This window comes from Dryobates pubescens, unplaced genomic scaffold, assembly GCF_014839835.1.
Source record: "Dryobates pubescens isolate bDryPub1 unplaced genomic scaffold, bDryPub1.pri scaffold_121_arrow_ctg1, whole genome shotgun sequence".
Lineage (NCBI taxonomy): Eukaryota > Metazoa > Chordata > Aves > Piciformes > Picidae > Dryobates > Dryobates pubescens.
In genome coordinates, this window is record NW_026530712.1 from 18700 (window position 1) to 39209 (window position 20510).

The 20510-nt window shown below is 64.7% G+C and overlaps 1 protein-coding gene across 1 annotated transcript; it reads left to right on the forward strand.

The window, feature by feature from the left end:
- Nucleotides 1-5077: 5077 nt before the first annotated feature.
- LOC128899666 (ATP-dependent 6-phosphofructokinase, muscle type-like) lies at nucleotides 5078-20507 on the forward strand (the record flags this gene model as incomplete). Its single annotated transcript, XM_054179333.1, has 14 exons — nucleotides 5078-5151; nucleotides 5272-5349; nucleotides 7721-7910; nucleotides 9968-10133; nucleotides 11084-11128; nucleotides 11219-11327; nucleotides 11954-12049; nucleotides 12190-12282; nucleotides 16612-16737; nucleotides 16886-16950; nucleotides 17107-17170; nucleotides 18593-18739; nucleotides 20301-20371; nucleotides 20465-20507. Coding segments are annotated over exons 1-14 (1365 nt in total), but the record flags the coding sequence as incomplete, so codon positions are not given.
- Between the last annotated feature and the right edge of the window lie 3 nt (nucleotides 20508-20510).

Here is a 20510-nt window from a genome sequence, read left to right on the forward strand (position 1 = left end):
GGAGAAGAGGGGAGGAGGGAGGAGAAGAAGGGAGAAGGAGGGAGGAGAAGAAGGGAGAAGGAAGAGAAGTGAGAAGAGAGGAGAAGCTTCTTACCTTCTGCACCAGCAGCCAAGCCCCAGGCTCTCCTCCTCCTCCTCCCCCGGGCTGGCTGCGGCTCAGCTCTTCCCCCGGTGCTGCTTTTAAGCCGGTTGGGAGCTGCCGGAGCTGACAGGGAGGTCAGGGCAGGAGCTGGCTGGAGCCGCTGGGGTCACTGTGGGTCATCCCTGCCGGCAGCCTGCGGGTGTCACCGAGCTCCTCCGGCTGCTGCCTCCCGCGGGAGCTGCTGGAGCTGCCGTGGAGGTTTCTGTCCTGTTTTCTCCTCTTGTTTTTTTTCTTGCCTCCTCCCCCTCTCTTTTTTGGACCAAAGGAGGTGGCCTGGAGAGGGAGGTTGGAGCTGGGTGGTCTTTAAGGTCCCTTCCAGGCCAAACCATTCCAATCTCAAAGGTCTCTTCCAACCTCAATGGTTGGAACAGGGCTGGGGAGGAGCAGCTGAAGGAGCTCTGGGGGGGTTGAGGCTGGAGGAGAGGAGGCTGAGGGGAGACCTCCTGGCTCCCTGCAAGTGCCTGAGAGGAGCCTGGAGCCGGGGGGGGTTGGGCTCTGGGGCCAAGGGCCAGGAGCAGAGGAGATGGCCTCAGGCTGACCCAGGGCAGGCTCAGCTTGGCCCTGAGGAGAAACTTCTGCCCTGGAAGGGTTCTGCAAGCCTGGCCCAGGCTGCCCAGGGAGGTGCTGGTGGTGTCCCCATGCCTGGAGGGGTTCCAGCACCCTGTGGCCATGGCACCGGGGGCCAGGGTTTGGTGCCCGTGCTGGGGTTGGGTTGAGGGTCCCTGGATGACCTTGGAGGTCTCAGGCCATGGACAAGAGCTCTGAAGGGACCTCTCCTAGATCCATGGAATGGTTTGGGGCTGGAAGGAGCCTTGAAGACCATCCAGTCCCAACCCCCCTGGGCACTGAACTCATCCTTTGAAAGCCTTGAGCCCAGTGAAGGAGAAGAGGCTGGAGAGGAGCAGAGCCAGAGCTGGATCTGGCCCTGGAGGAGAAGGTGCTGCCAGCTCCTGCTGGCCACAGCAAAGCCCTCCCTGAAGAGGAGGTCAGAGGAGCTTCTGAGGGCTGCCCATGCAGGGGACACCTTTCTGGGGTGGCTCTGAGGTGTTTGGGGAGCTCCTGCCCGAGGAATGTTTGGGGCCCAGGCCACAGGGGGTGGTCAATGGGCAGAGCAAGGCTTGGGAAGCCCTTGGCCATGGCTCTCCCCCGGCCACCACAAGCCCCCAGCAGAGCTGAGGGCTCCAAGTCCTCCCTTGTGTCTCTGCCACTTGCTGTCCTCTCCTCCTGGGCTCCTCCTGGGACCTTTCTACTCATGGGGGAGGAATTTCTCCTCCTGCAGCTGTTGTTGCTGTCAACCTCTGGCTGCTCTTCAGGGGACCTTCATCTTGAAGAGCCTTTTAATTAGGGCCTAGAATGACCTTCAGGAGCAGCTTGACATCAGAGGAGGAAGGTAGGGCACTAATTAGCTCAACCTTTGGAGGAGAGGTCCAGCCCTGCCCATCACTTGCCTGGGATCTTCGTTAGTGGCCCCAAATTAGCTGCTTGGTGGCACTGATTGTGATGTCCTCCTGGCCCAGGAGGATGCAGGAGATGCCTGCAGCGGTGGAGGGCTGAGGAGATGACAGCTTCAGGGCCTCTCCTCCTGCTTTGCTCACTGATGGCTCCCAGAGTCGGAGTGGGCAGCAGAAGTGGCCTGCAGGAGCCTTTCTCCACTGCCCGGGGTGGGGGTTGGCACCAGCCCCTTGGCACCTGCTGCTCTGCCCCTTTCCAGGTGTCCTCTGTGGTCCTTCCCTTTCCACCTCGGCCGAGGAGCTGCTGGAGGTTCTCCCACCGTGGAGGGCTGCGCCGCGGGGGCAGGAGGTGGAGCTGGAGGGCTCCAGCCAGCACTTGGAGAGGTTTTTGTGGTCAGCAGGTGGCAGCCAGCTCCTGCCCACCACCACCTGCCCGTCCATCCCCTGCCCATCCATCCCCTGCCCATCCATCCCCTGCCCACCCCTGCCCACCACCACCTGCCCGTCCATCCCCTGCCCGTCCATCCCCTGCCCACCCCTGCCCACCACCACCTGCCCATCCATCCCCTGCCCATCCATCCCCTGCCCATCCATCCCCTGCCCACCCCTGCCCACCACCACCTGCCCGTCCATCCCCTGCCCACCATCCCCTGCCCATCCATCCCCTGCCCATCCATCCCCTGCTCGTCCATCCCCTGCCCATCCATCCCCTGCCCGTCCATCCCCTGCCCATCCATCCCCTGCCCACCACCACCTGCCCGTCCATCCCCTGCCCACCCCTGCCCACCACCACCTGCCCACCCATCCCCTGCCCATCCATCCCCTGCCCACCCCTGCCCACCACCACCTGCCCGTCCATCCCCTGCCCGTCCATCCCCTGCCCATCCATCCCCTGCCCACCATCCTCTGCCCATCCATCCCCTGCCCATCCATCCCCTGCCCACCACCACCTGCCCGTCCATCCCCTGCCCATCCATCCCCTGCCCGTCCATCCCCTGCCCGTCCATCCCCTGCCCGTCCATCCCCTGCCCACCATCCCCTGCCCATCCATCCCCTGCCCACCACCACCTGCCCGTCCATCCCCTGCCCATCCATCCCCTGCCCGTCCATCCCCTGCCCGTCCATCCCCTGCCCACCATCCCCTGCCCGTCCATCCCCTGCCCGTCCATCCTCTGCCCATTATCCCCTGCCCATCCATCCCCTGCCCATCCATCCCCTGCCCACCACCACCTGCCCGTCCATCCCCTGCCCATTATCCCCTGCCCACCATCCCCTGCCCGTCCATCCCCTGCCCATTATCCCCTGCCCACCATCCCCTGCCCGTCCATCGCCTGCCCACCATCCTCTGCCCATCCATCCCCTGCCCACCACCCCCTGCCCACCATCCCCTGCCCACCCTTCTGCCCATCCTTCCCCTGCCCGTTCCCCCTGATCCCATCACAGCTGGTCCCGTTCCAGCTGGTCCCGTTCCAGCTGACCCCGTTCCAGCCGGTCCCGTTATAGCTGATCCCATTATAACTGATCCCATCCCAGCCGATCCCTTTCCAGCTGATCCCGTCCCAGCCAATCCCGTCCCAGCCGATCCCAGCCCAGCCGGCCCCGTCCCAGCCGCCCCCCCGCAGCCGCCCGGTGCCCGCGGGCGATGGTGGCCGTCCCGGAGCTGTCCCCCGAAGCCTCGCGGTTGCTGCTCTCCGCCGCCCTCTCCCTCGCCGCCGCCCTCCTCTTCCTCCTCTTCCTCCCCCCCGCCCCGAGCCGGGGGCACCCTCCAGGTCAGTGCCTTACTGGTGCCAGCAGGGAGGGCAGACTGGGACCAGTAAAGACAGACTGGCACCGGGCAGGGATATGCAGACTGGAACCAGCGAGGACTGACTGGCACCAGCATGGGAGACAGACTGGCAGCCCGGAGGAGCTACAAACTGGCACCAGTAGGGAGGGCAGACTGGCACCAGTGAGGAAGGCAGACCAGGACCAGTATGGAAGGCAGGCTGGCACCAGTAAGGAGAGCAGACTGGCACCAGTAAGGAGGACAGACTGGCACCAGTATGGACAGACTGGCACCAGTACAGAGGGCAGACTGGCACCAGTCCGGGCATCAGAGCAGTACCTGCAAGACCAACCCCCCTCCTGCCCCCCACCCCGCAGCGGGGCCGCCCCTCCCTCCCTCCCCCGGGGGGGCCCCATGTGGACACCGGGAGGCGAGAGGCAGCAGTCTGCAGCTGGCACTGGGCCGGGGGCACCTCTCGCCTTTCCCGTCCCAGTGCTTCCCAGTGCTTCCCAGAGCTTCCCAGTGCCTCCCGGTGCCTCCCGGTGCCTCCCGGTGCTTCCCGGTGCTTCCCGGTGCTTCCCAGCTTCCCTCTTTCTGCAGCCCCGAAGATGTCTCACGGACCCTCGGGACACGCCGAGACCCTGGGTGTCGGCAAAGCCATCGCCGTCCTCACCTCGGGGGGGGATGCCCAGGGTAAGAGACACCCCCCAGGGTAAGGGACACCCCGAAACTGCTGGCGGCAGCGGGGGGGGGGAAGGGGGGCTGGGAGAGGAGTCCTATTTTGGGGCCAAACCGGTCGAAAATGGCACTCTGGGAGCTGGTGGAAGCCCCTCGGCCGATTTTGACCTTGGTGGGGAGGACGCTGGGGGGGGGGGGTGGTTTGGGGGTGTAAGAAGAGGGGGGGGAGGTGCCAAAATTGGGGGGAGGGGGGATGTAAGGGGTCGGTGGCAGCTCCTTGGCACTGGGAGCAGTGTGGGAGGAAGGTTGGGATTGGCCAAAACTGCAGGGATTCAGCCCAAAGCTTGGCACGTGGCCTGGTGGCCCCCCCGGGGACGGGGGGGGACCTGAAGGGCTGGAGGGGGGACCTGAAATGTTAGAGGGGACCTGAAAGTTTGGGGGGGGACCTGAAAAGATAGGGGAGACCTGAAGGAGCAGGGGGAGACCTGAAGGGGTGGGGGGGACCTGAAAGGTTTGAGAGGACCTGAAGGGGTGGGGGGGACCTGAAAGTTTGGGGGGACCTGAAGGAGTGGGGGAGACCTGAAAGGTAGGGAGGGACCTGGAGGAGTAGGGGGGAGCTGGAATGTAGGGAGGGACCTGAAGGAGTAGGGGGGAGTTGAAGGCATTGGGGGAGACCTGAAAGGACAGAGGGGCCCTGAAATGTTGGAGGGGACCTGAAAGGGTGGAGGTACCCCAGATGCAGGAGGAGGAACCCCCCCAGATGCCGGGGGGGGTGGGGGGGGGCCTCGGTGGTCTCCCCTGGGCTCCCCCTCCCCCCCAGGCCGCTGCCCGGTGTCATGTGGCAGTGCCTTAAATGTCAGCAGGGCAAAAATAACCTCTGGCAGCTGCCAGATCCATGCCAGGGGGGTCAAGGGTTGGGGGTGTGGGGTGTTGGGGTGTGGGGTGACACCGAGCAAAGTGGGGGGGCCACGATGGCTTGGAGGGGGGGGCTGGGGGGGGCAAGGTCCTAGGGGTGACTCTGTGCCCTTCCCTCCCCCCCAGGCATGAACGCGGCCGTCCGCGCCGTGGTCAGGGTTGGCATCTACACAGGTGCCAAGGTCTACTTTGTGCATGAGGTGGGTGCTGCCCAGCCCCCATCCCAGTGCTCCCAGTACCCCCCCGCCCCCCAAAAGCTTGTGGGGGGTGATCATGTGTGTGTCACCCCCCCCCCCCCACCCCCCCACCTCCAATCTCAGGGCTACCAAGGGCTGGTGGATGGTGGAGACAACATCAAGGAGGCCACCTGGGAGAGCGTCTCCATGATGCTGCAGCTGGTGAGGGAGGGGCTGGGGGGGAAGGGGAGGGAGGGGGAGGGCACCCCAGCTGCTGAGGGCATGGCTGGAGGCGGGGAAGGAGGGAGAGGAAGGTGGTGGATGGTGGAGGGATGGAGGGAGAAGAGGGATGGACAGAGGGAGGGAGGGAAGGAGGGAGGGAGGGGAGGAGAGAGGGAGGGATGGCTGGCTGGAGAGAGGGAAGGAAGGAGAGAGGAGATGGATGGACAGAGAGAGGAAGGGAAGGAGGGAGGGAGGGAAGGAAAGAGGGAGGGATGGAAGGAGAGAGGGAGGGATGGAGGGATGGATGGGTGGATGGATGGATTGAGAGAGGAAAGGAAGGAGGGAGGGAGAAGATGGATGGATGGATAGAGGGAGGAAGGGAAGGAGGGAGGGAAGGAAGGAGGGAGGGAGAAGATGGATGGATAGAGGGAGGAAGGGAAGGAGGGAGGGAAGGAGAGAGGGAGGGATGGATGGGTGGGTGGGTGGATGGATGGATTGAGAGAGGGAAGGAAGGAGGGAGGGAGAAGATGGATGGATAGAGGGAGGAAGGGAAGGAGGGAGGGAAGGAAGGAGGGATGGAGAAGATGGATGGATAGAGGGAGGAAGGGAAGGAGGGAGGGAAGGAGAGAGGGAGGGATGGATGGGTGGGTGGGTGGATGGATGGAGAGAGGGAGGGAGGGAGAAGATGGATGATGGATGGAGGATGGATGGATAGATGAAGAAGATGGATGGAAATGGACGGATGGAGGGAGGGAGAAGATGAATGGATGGAGATGGAGTGATGGATAGAGGATGAATGGGGGATGGATGGATGGATGGAGGGAGGGATGGACGGATGGATGGTTGATAGATGGTTGATGGATGGTTAGATGGATGAAGAAGATGAATGGAGGATGGATGATAGATGGATGGAGATGGATGGAGGGAGGAAGGGAGGGAGGGATGGACAAGATGGATTTATGGAAAGATGGAGGGATGGATGAATGGATGGAGGGATGGAGGGAAGATGGATGGAAGGATAGATGAAAAAGATGGATGAATGGATGGATGGGTGAAGAAGATGGATGCAAATGGAGGGAGGGAGGGATGGACAAGATGGAGGGATGGAGGGATGATGGATGGATGTAGATGGAGGGATGGATAGAGGATGAATGGAGGCTGGAGGAATGGATGGAGGGATGGGTAGATGAAGAAGATGGATGAAGGGAGGGAGGGATGGATGGATGGATGAAGAAGATGGATGCAGATGGATGTATGGAGGAAGGGAGGGATGGAAGGAGGGATGGAAGGAGGGAGGGATGGAAGGAGGGGGGGATGGAAGGAGGGAGGGCTGGATGGATGGATGAATGGAGAAGATGGTTGAAGGGAGGGAGGGAAGGATGGAGGGATGGATGGATGAAGAAGATGGATGCAGATGGATGGAGGGAGGAAGGGAGGGATGGAAGAGGGATGGAAGGAGGGGGGGATGGAAGGAGGGAGGGCTGGATGGATGGATGAATGGAGGAGATGGTTGAAGGGAGGGAGGGAAGGATGGAGGGATGGATAGATGAAGAAGATGGATGAAGGGAGGGAGGGATGGATGGATGGATGAAGAAGATGGATGCAGATGGATGTATGGAGGAAGGGAGGGATGGAAGAGGGATGGAAGGAGGGGGGGATGGAAGGAGGGGGGGATGGAAGGAGGGAGGGCTGGATGGATGGATGAATGGAGAAGATGGTTGAAGGGAGGGAGGGAAGGATGGAGGGATGGATGGATGAAGAAGATGGATGCAGATGGATGGAGGGAGGAAGGGAGGGATGGAAGAGGGATGGAAGGAGGGAGAGATGGAAGAGGGATGGAAGGAGGGGGGGATGGAAGGAGGGAGAGATGGAAGAGGGATGGAAGGAGGGGGGGATGGAAGGAGGGAGGGCTGGATGGATGGATGAATGGAGAAGATGGTTGAAGGGAGGGAGAGAAGGATGGAGGGATGGATGGATGAAGAAGATGGATGAAGGGAGGGAGGGATGGATGGATGGATGAAGAAGATGGATGCAGATGGATGTATGGAGGAAGGGAGGGATGGAAGAGGGATGGAAGGAGGGGGGGATGGAAGGAGGGGGGGATGGAAGGAGGGAGGGCTGGATGGATGGATGAATGGAGAAGATGGTTGAAGGGAGGGAGGGAAGGATGGAGGGATGGATGGATGAAGAAGATGGATGCAGATGGAAGGAGGGAGGAAGGCAGGGATGGAAGGAGGGAGGGATGGACAGGTAGATGGGTGGATGAAGGTGGGTGGCTGATGGCCGGGGCAGAGGGAGAAGCCAGCTGGCTGCCGGCCGCTCCGCTGGCCGGCCGGGGCACCGACCCGCCGCCCGCGCCGTGCCCGCGCAGGGGGGCACCGTCATCGGCAGCGCCCGCTGCCAGGACTTCCGCACCCGCGAGGGCCGCCTGAAGGCCGCCCAGAACCTGGTGAAGCGCAGGATCACCAACCTGTGCGTCATCGGCGGCGACGGCAGCCTCACCGGCGCCGACACCTTCCGCGCCGAGTGGAGCAGCCTCCTGGCCGAGCTGCAGAAAGCAGGTACGGGGGGGCTGGGGAGGGGCCCCGTACGTCCTGGATCTCATTGGTGGGGTGAGAGGAGAAAGGGGATCAAGGTCAGACTTGGGGGGGGGGGGTGGGTCAAGGTTGGGGAGGTTGGGACAAGGTTGAGATGGTTGGGTGAAGGTTGGGGAGATTGGTTCAAGGTTGGAGTGGTTGGGTCTAGGTTGGGGTGGTTGGATCTAGGTTGGGGTGGTTGGGTCTAGGTTGGGGGTGGTTGGGTCTAGGTTGGGCAGGTTGGGTCTAGGTTGGGCAGGTTGGGTCTAGGTTGAGGTGGTTGGGTCTAGGTTGGGGTGGTTGGATCTAGGTTGGGGTGGTTGGGTCTAGGTTGGGCAGGTTGGGTCTAGGTTGGGCAGGTTGGGTCAAGGTTGGGGAGGTTGGGTCTAGGTTGGGCAGGTTGGGTCTAGGTTGGGCAGGTTGGGTCTAGGTTGGGCAGGTTGGGTCTAGGTTGGGGAGGTTGGGTCTAGGTTGGGGAGGTTGGGTCAAGGTTGGGCAGGTTGGGTCTAGGTTGGGCAGGTTGGGTCTAGGTTGGGGTGGTTGGATCTAGGTTGGGGAGGTTGGGCCAAGGTTGGGGGTGGTTGGGTCTAGGTTGGGCAGGTTGGGCAGGTTGGGTCAAGGTTGGGTCTAGGTTGGGCAGGTTGGGTCAAGATTGGGGAGGTTGGGCCAAGGTTGGGGGTGGTTGGATCTAGGTTGAGGTGGTTGGGTCTAGGTTGGGCAGGTTGGGTCTAGGTTGGGCAGGTTGGGTCAAGGTTGGGGAGGTTGGGTCTAGGTTGGGCAGGTTGGGTCTAGGTTGGGGAGGTTGGGTCTAGGTTGGGCAGGTTGGGTCAAGGTTGGGCAGGTTGGGTCTAGGTTGGGCAGGTTGGGTCTAGGTTGGGGAGGTTGGGTCAAGGTTGGGCAGGTTGGGTCTAGGTTGGGCAGGTTGGGTCTAGGTTGGGGTGGTTGGATCTATGTTGGGGAGGTTGGGTCAAGGTTGGGGAGGTTGGGTCAAGGTTGGGGTGGCTGGGTCAAGGTTGGGGAGGTTAGGTTAAGATTGGGGTCATTGGGTCAAGACTGGGCAGGTTGGGTCAGGGTTGAGGTGGTGGGGTCAAGGTTGGGGAGGTTGGGTCAAGATTGGGAGGGTTGGGTCAAGGTTGGGGAGGTTGGGTCAAGATTGGGGTGGTTGGGACAAGGTAGGGGTGGTTGGGTCAAGGTTGGGCAGGATGGGTCAAGATTGGGGTGGTTGGGTTTAGGTTGGGCAGGTTGGGTCAAGATTGGGGAGACTGGGTCAAGGTTGGGGGTGGTTGGGTCAAGGTTGGGCAGGATGGGTCAAGGTTGGGCAGGATGGGTCAAGGTAGGTGTGGTTGGGTCAAGGTTGGGTCAAAGTTGGAGGGGTTGGGTCAAGACTGGGGTGGCTGAGTCAATATTGGGAAGGTTGGGACAAGGTAGGTGTGGTTGGGTCAAGGTTGGGGTGGTTGGGTCAAGACTGGGGAGGTTGGGTCAAGGTTGGGGAGGTTGGGTCAAGGTTGGGGTGGTTGGGTCAAGGTTGGGGAGGTTGGGTCAAGGTTGGGGAGGTTGGGTCAAGGTTGGGGTGATTGGATCAAGTTTGGGCAGGTTGGGTCTAGGTTGGGCAGGTTGGATCTAGGTTGGGGTGGTTGGATCTAGGTTGGGGTGGTTGGGTCAAGGTTGGGGATGTTGGGTCAAGGTTGGGGTGATTGGATCTAGGTTGGGGAGGTTGAGTCAAGGTTGGGGTGGTTGGATCTAGGTTGGGGAGGTTGGGTCAAGGTTGGGGAGGTTGGGTCTAGGTTGAGGTGGTTGGGTCAAGGTTGGGGTGGTTGGATCTAGCTTGGGGAGGCTGGGTCAAGGTTGGGGTGGTTGGGTCTAGGTTGAGGTGGTTGGGTCTAGGTTGGGCAGGTTGGGTCTAGGTTGGGGTGGTTGGGTCTAGGTTGGGCAGGTTGGGTCAAGGTTGGAGGAGGCTGGGTCAAGTTTGGGGTGTTTTGGAGTGGGGATCTCTGGGGCTGTGCCCAGGGGCCCAAGGCGGGGGTCTGGTGCCCGGGGGGCAGGGAGCATCACGGCGGAGGAGGCGAAGCTCTCCAGCTACCTGAACATCGTGGGCATGGTCGGCTCCATCGACAACGACTTCTGCGGCACCGACATGACCATCGGCACCGACTCCGCCCTGCACCGCATCATGGAGATCGTCGATGCCATCACCACCACGGCGCAGAGGTGACCTGGGCACCGCCCCCAGCCCCTGGGCACCCCCCGCAGCCCCCTCTGACCACCCCCAGCCCCTGGGCACCCCCCGCAGCCCCCTCTGCCCACCCCCAGCCCCTGGGCACCCCCCCGCAGCCCCCTCTGCCCACCCCCAGCCCCTGGGCACCCCCCCGCAGCCCCCCCCTGACCACCCCCAGCCCCCTCTGCCCACCCCCAGCCCCTGGGCACCCCCCGCAGCCCCCTCTGCCCACCCCCAGCCCCTGGGCACCCCCTGCAGCCCCCTCTGCCCACCCCCAGCCCCTGGGCACCCCCCGCAGCCCCCTCTGACCACCCCCAGCCCCCTCTGCCCACCCCCAGCCCCTGGGCACCCCCCGCAGCCCCCTCTGCCCACCCCCAGCCCCTGGGCACCCCCCGCAGCCCCCTCTGCCCACCCCCAGCCCCTGGGCACCTCCCGCAGCCCTCTCTGCCCACCCCCAGCCCCTGGGCACCCCCTGCAGCCCCCTCTGCCCACCCCCAGCCCCTGGGCACCTCCCGCAGCCCCCTCTGCCCACCCCCAGCCCCTGGGCACCTCCCGCAGCCCCCTCTGCCCACCCCCAGCCCCTGGGCACCTCCCGCAGCCCCCTCTGCCCACCCCCAGCCCCTGGGCACCCCCCGCAGCCCCCTCTGCCCACCCCCAGCCCCTGGGCACCTCCCGCAGCCCCCTCTGCCCACCCCCAGCCCCTGGGCACCCCCCGCAGCCCCCTCTGCCCACCCCCTGCCCCTGGGCACCTCCCGCAGCCCTCTCTGCCCACCCCCAGCCCTCTCTGCCAGCCCCTGGGCACCTCCCGCAGCCCTCTCTGCCCACCCCCAGCCCTCTCTGCCAGCCCCTGGGCACCCTCCGCAGCCCTCTTTGCCCACCAGCCCTCCCCTCCCTCTCGCCCACCCGAGGGCCGCCTCGGGGTCCGACTCGGTGTCTCCCGCAGCCACCAGAGGACCTTCGTGCTGGAGGTGATGGGACGCCACTGCGGGTAGGTTCCTGCCGGCGCCACCCAGGGGCTGCTGCCCGCACGCCGCGGCCGGGGGAGCCCCAAACCAGGCTCTTTTCACCCCATTTGCAGCTACCTGGCGCTCATCACCGCCCTGGCCTGTGGGGCCGACTGGGTCTTCATCCCTGAGTCCCCCCCGGAGGACGACTGGGAAGACCACCTGTGCCGCAGGCTCACCGAGGTGGGGGGCAGGGGGGCTCCAGAGGGTGTCTTGGCCCTGTCTTCATCCCCCCATCCCCATCAGCATCCTCCATCCCCATCAGCATCCTCTTCAGCATCCTCTACCCCCCATCACCATCCCTCATCTTCATCCTCAACTCCTATCCCCGTCATCACCCTCATCATCATCGCTCCCCATCCCCATCTTCATCCCCCTCATCATCATCCCCATCATCATCCTCATCATCTCCCCCTACCCCCATCTGCATCCTCATCATCTCCCCCTACCCCCATCTGCATCCTCATCATCTCCCCCTACCCCCATCTGCAGCCTCCTCATCTCCCCCTACCCCCATCATCATCCTCATCATCTCCCCCTACCCCCATCATCATCCTCATCATCTCCCCCTACCCCCATCATCATCCTCATCATCTCCCCCTACCCCCATCTGCAGCCTCATCATCTCCCCCTACCCCCATCTTCATCCTCCTCATCACCCCCCATCCCCATCATCATCACCCCTCATCTCCATCCTCACCCCCCACCCCCATCCTCATCCCCCACCCCCCACTGCCACCCCCATCCTCATCCTCCCCGCCGCGCTGCCGCCCCCTGTCCCCGCGGTCACCCTCCCGTCCCTGCTCCAGACCCGCCTGGGTGGCTCCAGGCTGAACATCATCATCGTGGCCGAAGGAGCCATCGACAGGCACGGCAGGGCCATCACCTCGGAGGACATCAAAACCGTGAGCAGGGAGCCAGAGGGGCTGGGGGGAGGGGCCGGGGGCGGGGGGGGGGGGGGGGTCGTGCCCCCCTTTTGTTAACTCTTTCCCAGCCCCCCCCAGCACAGCCGGCCCCAGCCCCCCCTCCCCCCCTTGCCTTGCAGCTGGTGGTGAAGCGCCTGGGCTACGACACTCGAGTCACCATCCTGGGCCACGTCCAGCGCGGGGGAACCCCCTCGGCCTTCGACCGCATCCTGGTAGGCAGCTCCCAGCCCGCCCCAGGGGCAAGGAGGAGGGGACTGGCCCCGGCCCCGGCCCCACAGGGCAGCCAGATGGGTCCTGACCTCGTCCCCATCCCTGTCCCCATCCTCATCCCTGTCCCCTGTGAGAGCCAGATGGATCCTGACCTCGTCCCCATCCCTGTCCCCATCCTCATCCCTGTCCCCTGTGAGAGCCAGATGGGTCCTGACCTCCTCCCCATCCCTGTCCCCATCCTCATCCCTGTCCCCTGTGAGAGCCAGATGGGTCCTGACCCTATCCCCATCCCTGTCCCCATCCTCATCCCTGTCCCACAGGACAGCCAGATGGGTCCTGACCCTATCCCCATCCCTGTCCCCTGTGAGAGCCAGATGGGTCCTGACCTCGTCCCCATCCCTGTCCCCATCCTCATCCCTGTCCCCTGTGAGAGCCAGATGGATCCTGACCTCGTCCCCATCCCTGTCCCCATCCTCATCCCTGTCCCCTGTGAGAGCCAGATGGGTCCTGACCTCCTCCCCATCCCTGTCCCCATCCTCATCCCTGTCCCCTGTGAGAGCCAGATGGGTCCTGACCCTATCCCCATCCCTGTCCCCATCCTCATCCCTGTCCCACAGGACAGCCAGATGGGTCCTGACCCTATCCCCATCCCTGTCCCCTGTGAGAGCCAGATGGGTCCTGACCTCCTCCCCATCCCTGTCCCCATCCTCATCCCTGTCCCCTGTGAGAGCCAGATGGATCCTGACCTCGTCCCCATCCCTGTCCCCATCCTCATCCCTGTCCCCTGTGAGAGCCAGATGGGTCCTGACCTCGTCCCCATCCCTGTCCCCATCCTCAACCCTGTCCCCTGTGAGAGCCAGATGGATCCTGACCTCATCCCCATCCCTGTCCCCATCCTCATCCCTGTCCTCTGTGAGAGCCAGATGGGTCCTGACCCTATCCCCATCCCTGTCCCCATCCCTGTCCCCTGTGAGAGCCAGATGGGTCCTGACCCTATCCCCATCCCTGTCCCCATCCTCATCCCTGTCCCCTGTGAGAGCCAGATGGGTCCTGACCCTATCCCCATCCCTGTCCCCATCCTCATCCCTGTCCCCTGTGAGAGCCAGATGGATCCTGACCCTATCCCCATCCCTGTCCCCATCCTCATCCCTGTCCCCTGTGAGAGCCAGATGGATCCTGACCCTATCCCCATCCCTGTCCCCATCCTCATCCCTGTCCCCCAGGACAGCCAGATGGATCCTGACCTCATCCCCATCCCTGTCCCCATCCTCATCCCTGTCCCCTGTGAGAGCCAGATGGGTCCTGACCCTATCCCCATCCCGGTCCCCATCCTCAACCCTGTCCCCTGTGAGAGCCAGATGGGTCCTGACCCTATCCCCATCCCTGTCCCCATCCTCATCCCTGTCCCCCAGGACAGCCAGATGGATCCTGACCCTCTTCCTGTCCCCATCCCTGTCCCCATCCTCATCCCTGTCCCCTGTGAGAGCCAGATGGGTCCTGACCCTATCCCCATCCCTGTCCCCATCCTCATCCCTGTCCCCTGTGAGAGCCAGATGGATCCTGACCTCGTCCCCATCCCTGTCCCCATCCTCAACCCTGTCCCCTGTGAGAGCCAGATGGGTCCTGACCCTATCCCCATCCCTGTCCCCATCCTCATCCCTGTCCCCTGTGAGAGCCAGATGGATCCTGACCTCGTCCCCATCCCTGTCCCCATCCTCATCCCTGTCCCCTGTGAGAGCCAGATGGGTCCTGACCCTATCCCCATCCCTGTCCCCATCCTCATCCCTGTCCCCTGTGAGAGCCAGATGGATCCTGACCCTATCCCCATCCCTGTCCCCATCCTCATCCCTGTCCCCTGTGAGAGCCAGATGGGTCCTGACCCTATCCCCATCCCTGTCCCCATCCTCATCCCTGTCCCCCAGGACAGCCAGATGGATCCTGACCCTCTTCCTGTCCCCATTCCTGTCCCCTGTGAGAGCCAGATGGGTCCTGACCCTATCCCCATCCCTGTCCCCATCCTCATCCCTGTCCCCCAGGACAGCCAGATGGATCCTGACCCTCTTCCTGTCCCCATTCCTGTCCCCTGTGAGAGCCAGATGGGTCCTGACCCTATCCCCATCCCTGTCCCCATCCTCATCCCTGTCCCCCAGGACAGCCAGATGGATCCTGACCCTCTTCCTGTCCCCATTCCTGTCCCCTGTGAGAGCCAGATGGATCCTGACCTCGTCCCCATCCCTGTCCCCATCCTCATCCCTGTCCCCTGTGAGAGCCAGATGGATCCTGACCTCGTCCCCATCCCTGTCCCCATCCTCATCCCTGTCCCCTGTGAGAGCCAGATGGGTCCTGACCCTGTCCCCATCCTCATCCCTGTCCTCTGTGAGAGCCAGATGGATCCTGACCCTATCCCCATCCCTGTCCCCATCCTCATCCCTGTCCCCTGTGAGAGCCAGATGGGTCCTGACCCTATCCCCATCCCTGTCCCCATCCTCATCCCTGTCCCCCAGGACAGCCAGATGGATCCTGACCCTCTTCCTGTCCCCATTCCTGTCCCCTAGGGCAGCCAGAGGGCTCTTGACCTTGTGCCTGTCCCCGTTCCTGTCCTGTCCCCCCCAGGGCAGCAGGCTGGGTGCTGACCTTGTCCCTGTCCCTGTCCCAACAGGGCAGCAGAATGGGTGCTGACCTTCTCTGTCCCTGTCCCTGACCCTGACCCTGTCCCTGTCTGTGTCCTTGTCCCTGATCCTGTCCCCTAGGGCAGCCAGATAGATCCTGATCCTGATCCTGTCCCTGTCCCTGTCGCTGTCCCCCAGGGCAGCAGGCTGGGTGCTGACCTTGTCGCTGTCCCTGTCGCTGTCCCCCAAGGCAGCAGGCTGGGTGCTGACCTTGTCCCTGTCCCGTCCCCGACCCTGTCCCTGTCCGTGTCCTTGTCCCTGATCCTGTCCCCTAGGGCAGCCAGATAGATCCTGATCCTGTCCCTGTGCTGTCCCCCAGGGCAGCAGGCTGGGCGCTGACCTTGTCGCTGTCCCTGTCGCTGTCCCCCAGGGCAGCAGGCTCTGTGCTGACCTTGTCGCTGTCCCTGTGCTGTCCCCCAGGGCAGCAGGCTGGGCGCTGACCTTGTCGCTGTCCCTGTCGCTGTCCCCCAGGGCAGCAGGCTGGGTGCTGACCTTGTCGCTGTCCCTGTCGCTGTCCCCCAGGGCAGCAGGCTGGGTGCTGACCTTGTCGCTGTCCCTGTCGCTGTCCCCCAGGGCAGCAGGCTCTGTGCTGACCTTGTCCCTGTCCCTGTCGCTGTCCCCCAGGGCAGCAGGCTGGGTGCTGACCTTGTCGCTGTCCCTGTCGCTGTCCCCCAGGGCAGCAGGCTCTGTGCTGACCTTGTCGCTGTCCCTGTGCTGTCCCCCAGGGCAGCAGGCTGGGTGCTGACCTTGTCGCTGTCCCTGTCGCTGTCCCCCAGGGCAGCAGGCTCTGTGCTGACCTTGTCGCTGTCCCTGTGCTGTCCCCCAGGGCAGCAGGCTGGGCGCTGACCTTGTCCCTGTCCCGTCCCCGACCCTGTCCCTGTCCGTGTCCTTGTCCCTGATCCTGTCCCCTAGGGCAGCCAGATAGATCCTGATCCTGTCCCTGTCGCTGTCCCCCAGGGCAGCAGGCTGGGCGCTGACCTTGTCGCTGTCCCTGTCGCTGTCCCCCAGGGCAGCAGGCTGGGCGCTGACCTTGTCGCTGTCCCTGTGCTGTCCCCCAGGGCAGCAGGCTGGGCGCTGACCTTGTCGCTGTCCCTGTGCTGTCCCCCAGGGCAGCAGGCTGGGCGCTGACCTTGTCGCTGTCCCTGTGCTGTCCCCCAGGGCAGCAGGCTCTGTGCTGACCTTGTCGCTGTCCCTGTCGCTGTCCCCCAGGGCAGCAGGCTGGGCGCTGACCTTGTCGCTGTCCCTGTGCTGTCCCCCAGGGCAGCAGGCTCTGTGCTGACCTTGTCCCTGTCCCTGTCGCTGTCCCCCAGGGCAGCAGGCTGGGCGCTGACCTTGTCGCTGTCCCTGTGCTGTCCCCCAGGGCAGCAGGCTGGGCGCTGACCTTGTCGCTGTCCCTGTGCTGTCCCCCAGGGCAGCAGGCTGGGCGCTGACCTTGTCCCTGTCCCTGTCGCTGTCCCCCAGGGCAGCAGGCTGGGCGCTGACCTTGTCGCTGTCCCTGTCGCTGTCCCCCAGGGCAGCAGGCTGGGCGCTGACCTTGTCGCTGTCCCTGTGCTGTCCCCCAGGGCAGCAGGCTGGGCGCTGACCTTGTCGCTGTCCCTGTGCTGTCCCCCAGGGCAGCAGGCTGGGCGCTGACCTTGTCCCTGTCCCTGTGCTGTCCCCCAGGGCAGCAGGATGGGGGTGGAGGCGGTGATGGCCCTGCTGGAGGGCACCCCGGACACCCCTGCCTGCGTGGTCAGCCTGTCCGGGAACCAGGCTGTGCGGCTGCCGCTGATGGAGTGTGTGCAGGTGGTGAGTGAGGGCAGGGCGGCTCCAGGACCCTCGGGACCACCCCTCGGGCTCCCAACCTTCTTGAGGGGTACAACACAACACCCCCCCAGCCCCCCAGGGCAGCACAAACCCCTCCCCCCCACACCACCCCAACCTCTGCTCCCCACAGACCAAGGATGTGACCACGGCGATGAACGAAGGACGCTTCGAAGATGCCCTGAGGCTGAGGGGCAGGTGAGGCTCTGCGCCCGGGCACCCCCACCCCGGGCACCCCCACCCCGGGCACCCCCACCCCGGGCACCCCCACCCCGGGGCTCCAGACCACCCCTCTGGGGATCTCCAGCCGCCACCCTACCCCTTCCTTCCTCCTCCTCTTCCTCCTCTCTGTAGGAGCTTCCAGAACAACTGGAACGTCTACAAGCTGCTGGCACACATCCGCCCGCCCTCCACCAAGGTATGGCAGCCTGGCACCCACCCACTGCCTGGTACCTACCTGCAGCCTGGCATCCACCCACTGCCTGGCACCTACCTGCAGCCTGGCACCCACCCACTGCCTGGCATCCACCTGCAGCCTGGCACCCACCTGCAGCCTGGCACCCACCCACTGCCTGGCATCCACCTGCAGCCTGGCACCCACCCACAGCCTGGCACCCACCCACTGCCTGGTACCTACCCTCTGCCTGGCACCCACCCTCAGCCAGGCACCCACCTGCAGCCTGGCACCCACCTGCAGCCTGGCACCCACCCACTGCCTGGTACCTACCCTCTGCCTGGCACCCACCCACTGCCTGGTACCTACCCTCTGCCTGGCATCCACCCGCAGCCTGGCACCCACCCACTGCCTGGTACCTACCTGCAGCCTGGCACCCACCTGCAGCCTGGCACCCACCCGCAGCCTGGTACCTACCCGCAACCTGGCACCTACCCTCTGCCTGGCACCCACATGCAGCCTGGCACCCACCCTCTGCCTGGCACCCACCCACTGCCTGCCATTCACCTGCAGCCTGGCACCTTCCCGCTGCCTGGTACCCACCCTCTGCCTGGCACCCACCCACTGCCTGGCACCCACCTGCAGCCAGGCACCTGCCTTCTGCCTGGTACCTACCCACAGCCTGGCATCCACCCTCTGCCTGGCACCCACCCCCAGCCTGGCACCCACCCCCAGCCTGGCACCCACCCACAGCCAGGCACCCACCCCCAGCCTGGCACCCACCCCCAGCCTGGCACCCACCCTCAGCCTGGCACCCACCCCCAGCCAGGCACCCACCCGCAGCCTGGCACCCACCCTCAGCCTGGCACCCACCCTCAGCCAGGCACCCACCCCCAGCCAGGCACCCACCCTCAGCCTGGCACCCACCCGCAGCCTGGCACCCACCCCCAGCCAGGCACCCACCCCCAGCCTGGCACCCACCCCCAGCCAGGCACCCACCCACCCCCAGCCTGGCACCCACCCACAGCCTGGCACCCACCCGCAGCCAGGCACCCACCCACAGCCAGGCACCCACCCACCCCCAGCCAGGCACCCACCCCCAGCCTGGCACCCACCCTCAGCCAGGCACCCACCTGCAGCCAGGCACCCACCCCCAGCCTGGCACCCACCCACAGCCTGGCACGCACCCTCAGCCAGGCACCCACCCTCAGCCTGGCACCCACCTGCAGTCAGGCACCCCCCTGAAGTTAGGCACCCACCCACTGCCTGGCACCCATCTGCAGCCTGGCACCCACCCACTGCCTGGCATCCATCTGCAGCCTGGCACCCACCCACTGCCTGGCACCCATCTGCAGCCTGGCACCCAGGCCCCCACCCTCTGCTGGGCACCCAGGCCCCCGCCCGCCGCCTGGCAGCGCCCCCAGGCCTGTCCCTTGGTGCCCGCAGAGTGGCCACACCCTGGCAGTGCTCAACGTGGGGGCTCCGGCCGCTGGCATGAACGCAGCTGTGAGGTCCACCGTGAGGATTGGCCTCATCCATGGGCACCGCATGCTGGCCGTGCACGACGGCTTCGAGGGGCTGGCCCTCGGCCAGGTGAGCTCCTGGGGGCGGGGCAGGAGGTGACCCCACCCCCACCCCCCACCCCCACCCCAATGCTTTAGCCACAGCTGCGTGGACGCAGGGGGCGTGGAGAAGGTCGTGGGTGGGATGGAGCGAGGCCAGAGGAGGCTGCGGAGGTGATGCAAGGGCTGGAGGAGCTCTGCTGCGGAGCCAGGCTGGGAGGGTTGGGGTCCTTCAGCCTTGGAGGGGAGGAGGATCCAGGGAGACCTCCTGGGAGCCTTGCAGGACTTCGAGCTGGGGAGGGGCAGCGGTGGCAGGGGGGACAATGGCTTTAAACCAGGCAGGAGGGAACAGCTCTTTACCCTGAGGGTGGTGAGACCCTGAGCCAGGGTGCCCAGAGGGGGGGGGTCAGGGCTGGGCTCCTCACTGGGCAGCAGCAGCAGCAGGGCAGGGATGCTGCCCCTGGGCTGGGCACTGGGGGGGCACAGCTGGCAGCCTGGGGGCAGCCTTGGGCTCCTCAGGGCCAGGAGGGCTGCAGCAGGGCCAGGGAAGGGCAAGGGAGCTGGGGAGGGGGCTGGGGGAGAGGGCTGGGGAGGAGCAGCTGAGGGAGCTGGGGGGGTTGAGGCTGGAGGAGAGGAGGCTGAGGGGAGACCTCCTGGCTCCCTGCAAGTGCCTGAGAGGAGCCTGGAGCCAGGGGGGGTTGGGCTCTGGGGCCAAGGGCCAGGAGCAGAGGAGATGGCCTCAGGCTGCCCCAGGGCAGGCTCAGCTTGGCCCTGAGGAGAAACTTCTGCCCTGGAAGGGTTCTGCAAGCCTGGCCCAGGCTGCCCAGGGAGGTGCTGGTGGTGTCCCCAGGCCTGGAGGGGTTCCCCAGCCCTGCAGCTGTGGTGCTGAGGGCCAGGGCTTGGCGGTGCCCTGGGACAGTGCTGGGGTGAGGCTTGGCCTGGATCATCTTCAAGGTCTCTTCCACCCCAAGTGGTTGTGCAGCTCTCTGCCCCCTCCCTGGGAGCCTTCCAGGTCAGGCTGTGTGGGGCTCTGAGCTGAGGCTGTCCCTCACTCCCCAGGGGGTTGGACCAGAGGACCTCTCAAGGTCTCTTCAGCACAACCCAGGCTGTGACAGGACATAGTCCAGCTGGAAGGGACCTCCAGCCAGCAGGTGATGAGTGCCAGCTGCTGGTGGAGCTCTCTAGGGCCAGAGGCAGTGGTGGTCATGGACCCACCGAGGAGGAACTGCTGCAGACCAACATCTGAGGCCAGCCCAGCCCTAAATGTCCAATCATAGAACCATGGAATTGGGTTGGGAAAAGACCTCCAAGCTCACCCAGTCCAGCCCTTGACCCAGCCCTGCCAGGGCACCACCAAGCCCTGGCCCTCAGCACCACATCTCCAGGGCTCTGAAACCCCTCCAGGGATGAGGACTCCAGCCCTGCCCCCAGCCAGACCTTTGCTTCACCACCCCAACCCCACCATGATTCACCTCCCTGTTGTCCCCCAGCCTGAGTGGCACCAGGATGCCCCCCAACGTGGTCATGGCAAGGCTGCTGCACCCCAAAAGCCTTCTCCTGCCCCTCTCTAACCTGCTGCTTCCCCCCCCAAGGTGGAAGAGATCAGCTGGGAGAAGGTCGGCAGCTGGATAGGGCTGGGAGGCTCCAAACTGGGGACAAAGAGGTGACTGCTCCTCCTTGAGGGGGGGGGAGGGGTTCCCCAAGTTGATCTGCATCCCGGGGGGACTCATCCAAGGAAGTTCTCCTCCTTCCCCAGGACTTTGCCCAAGAAATACTTCGAGGAGATCAGCAACAACATCAGC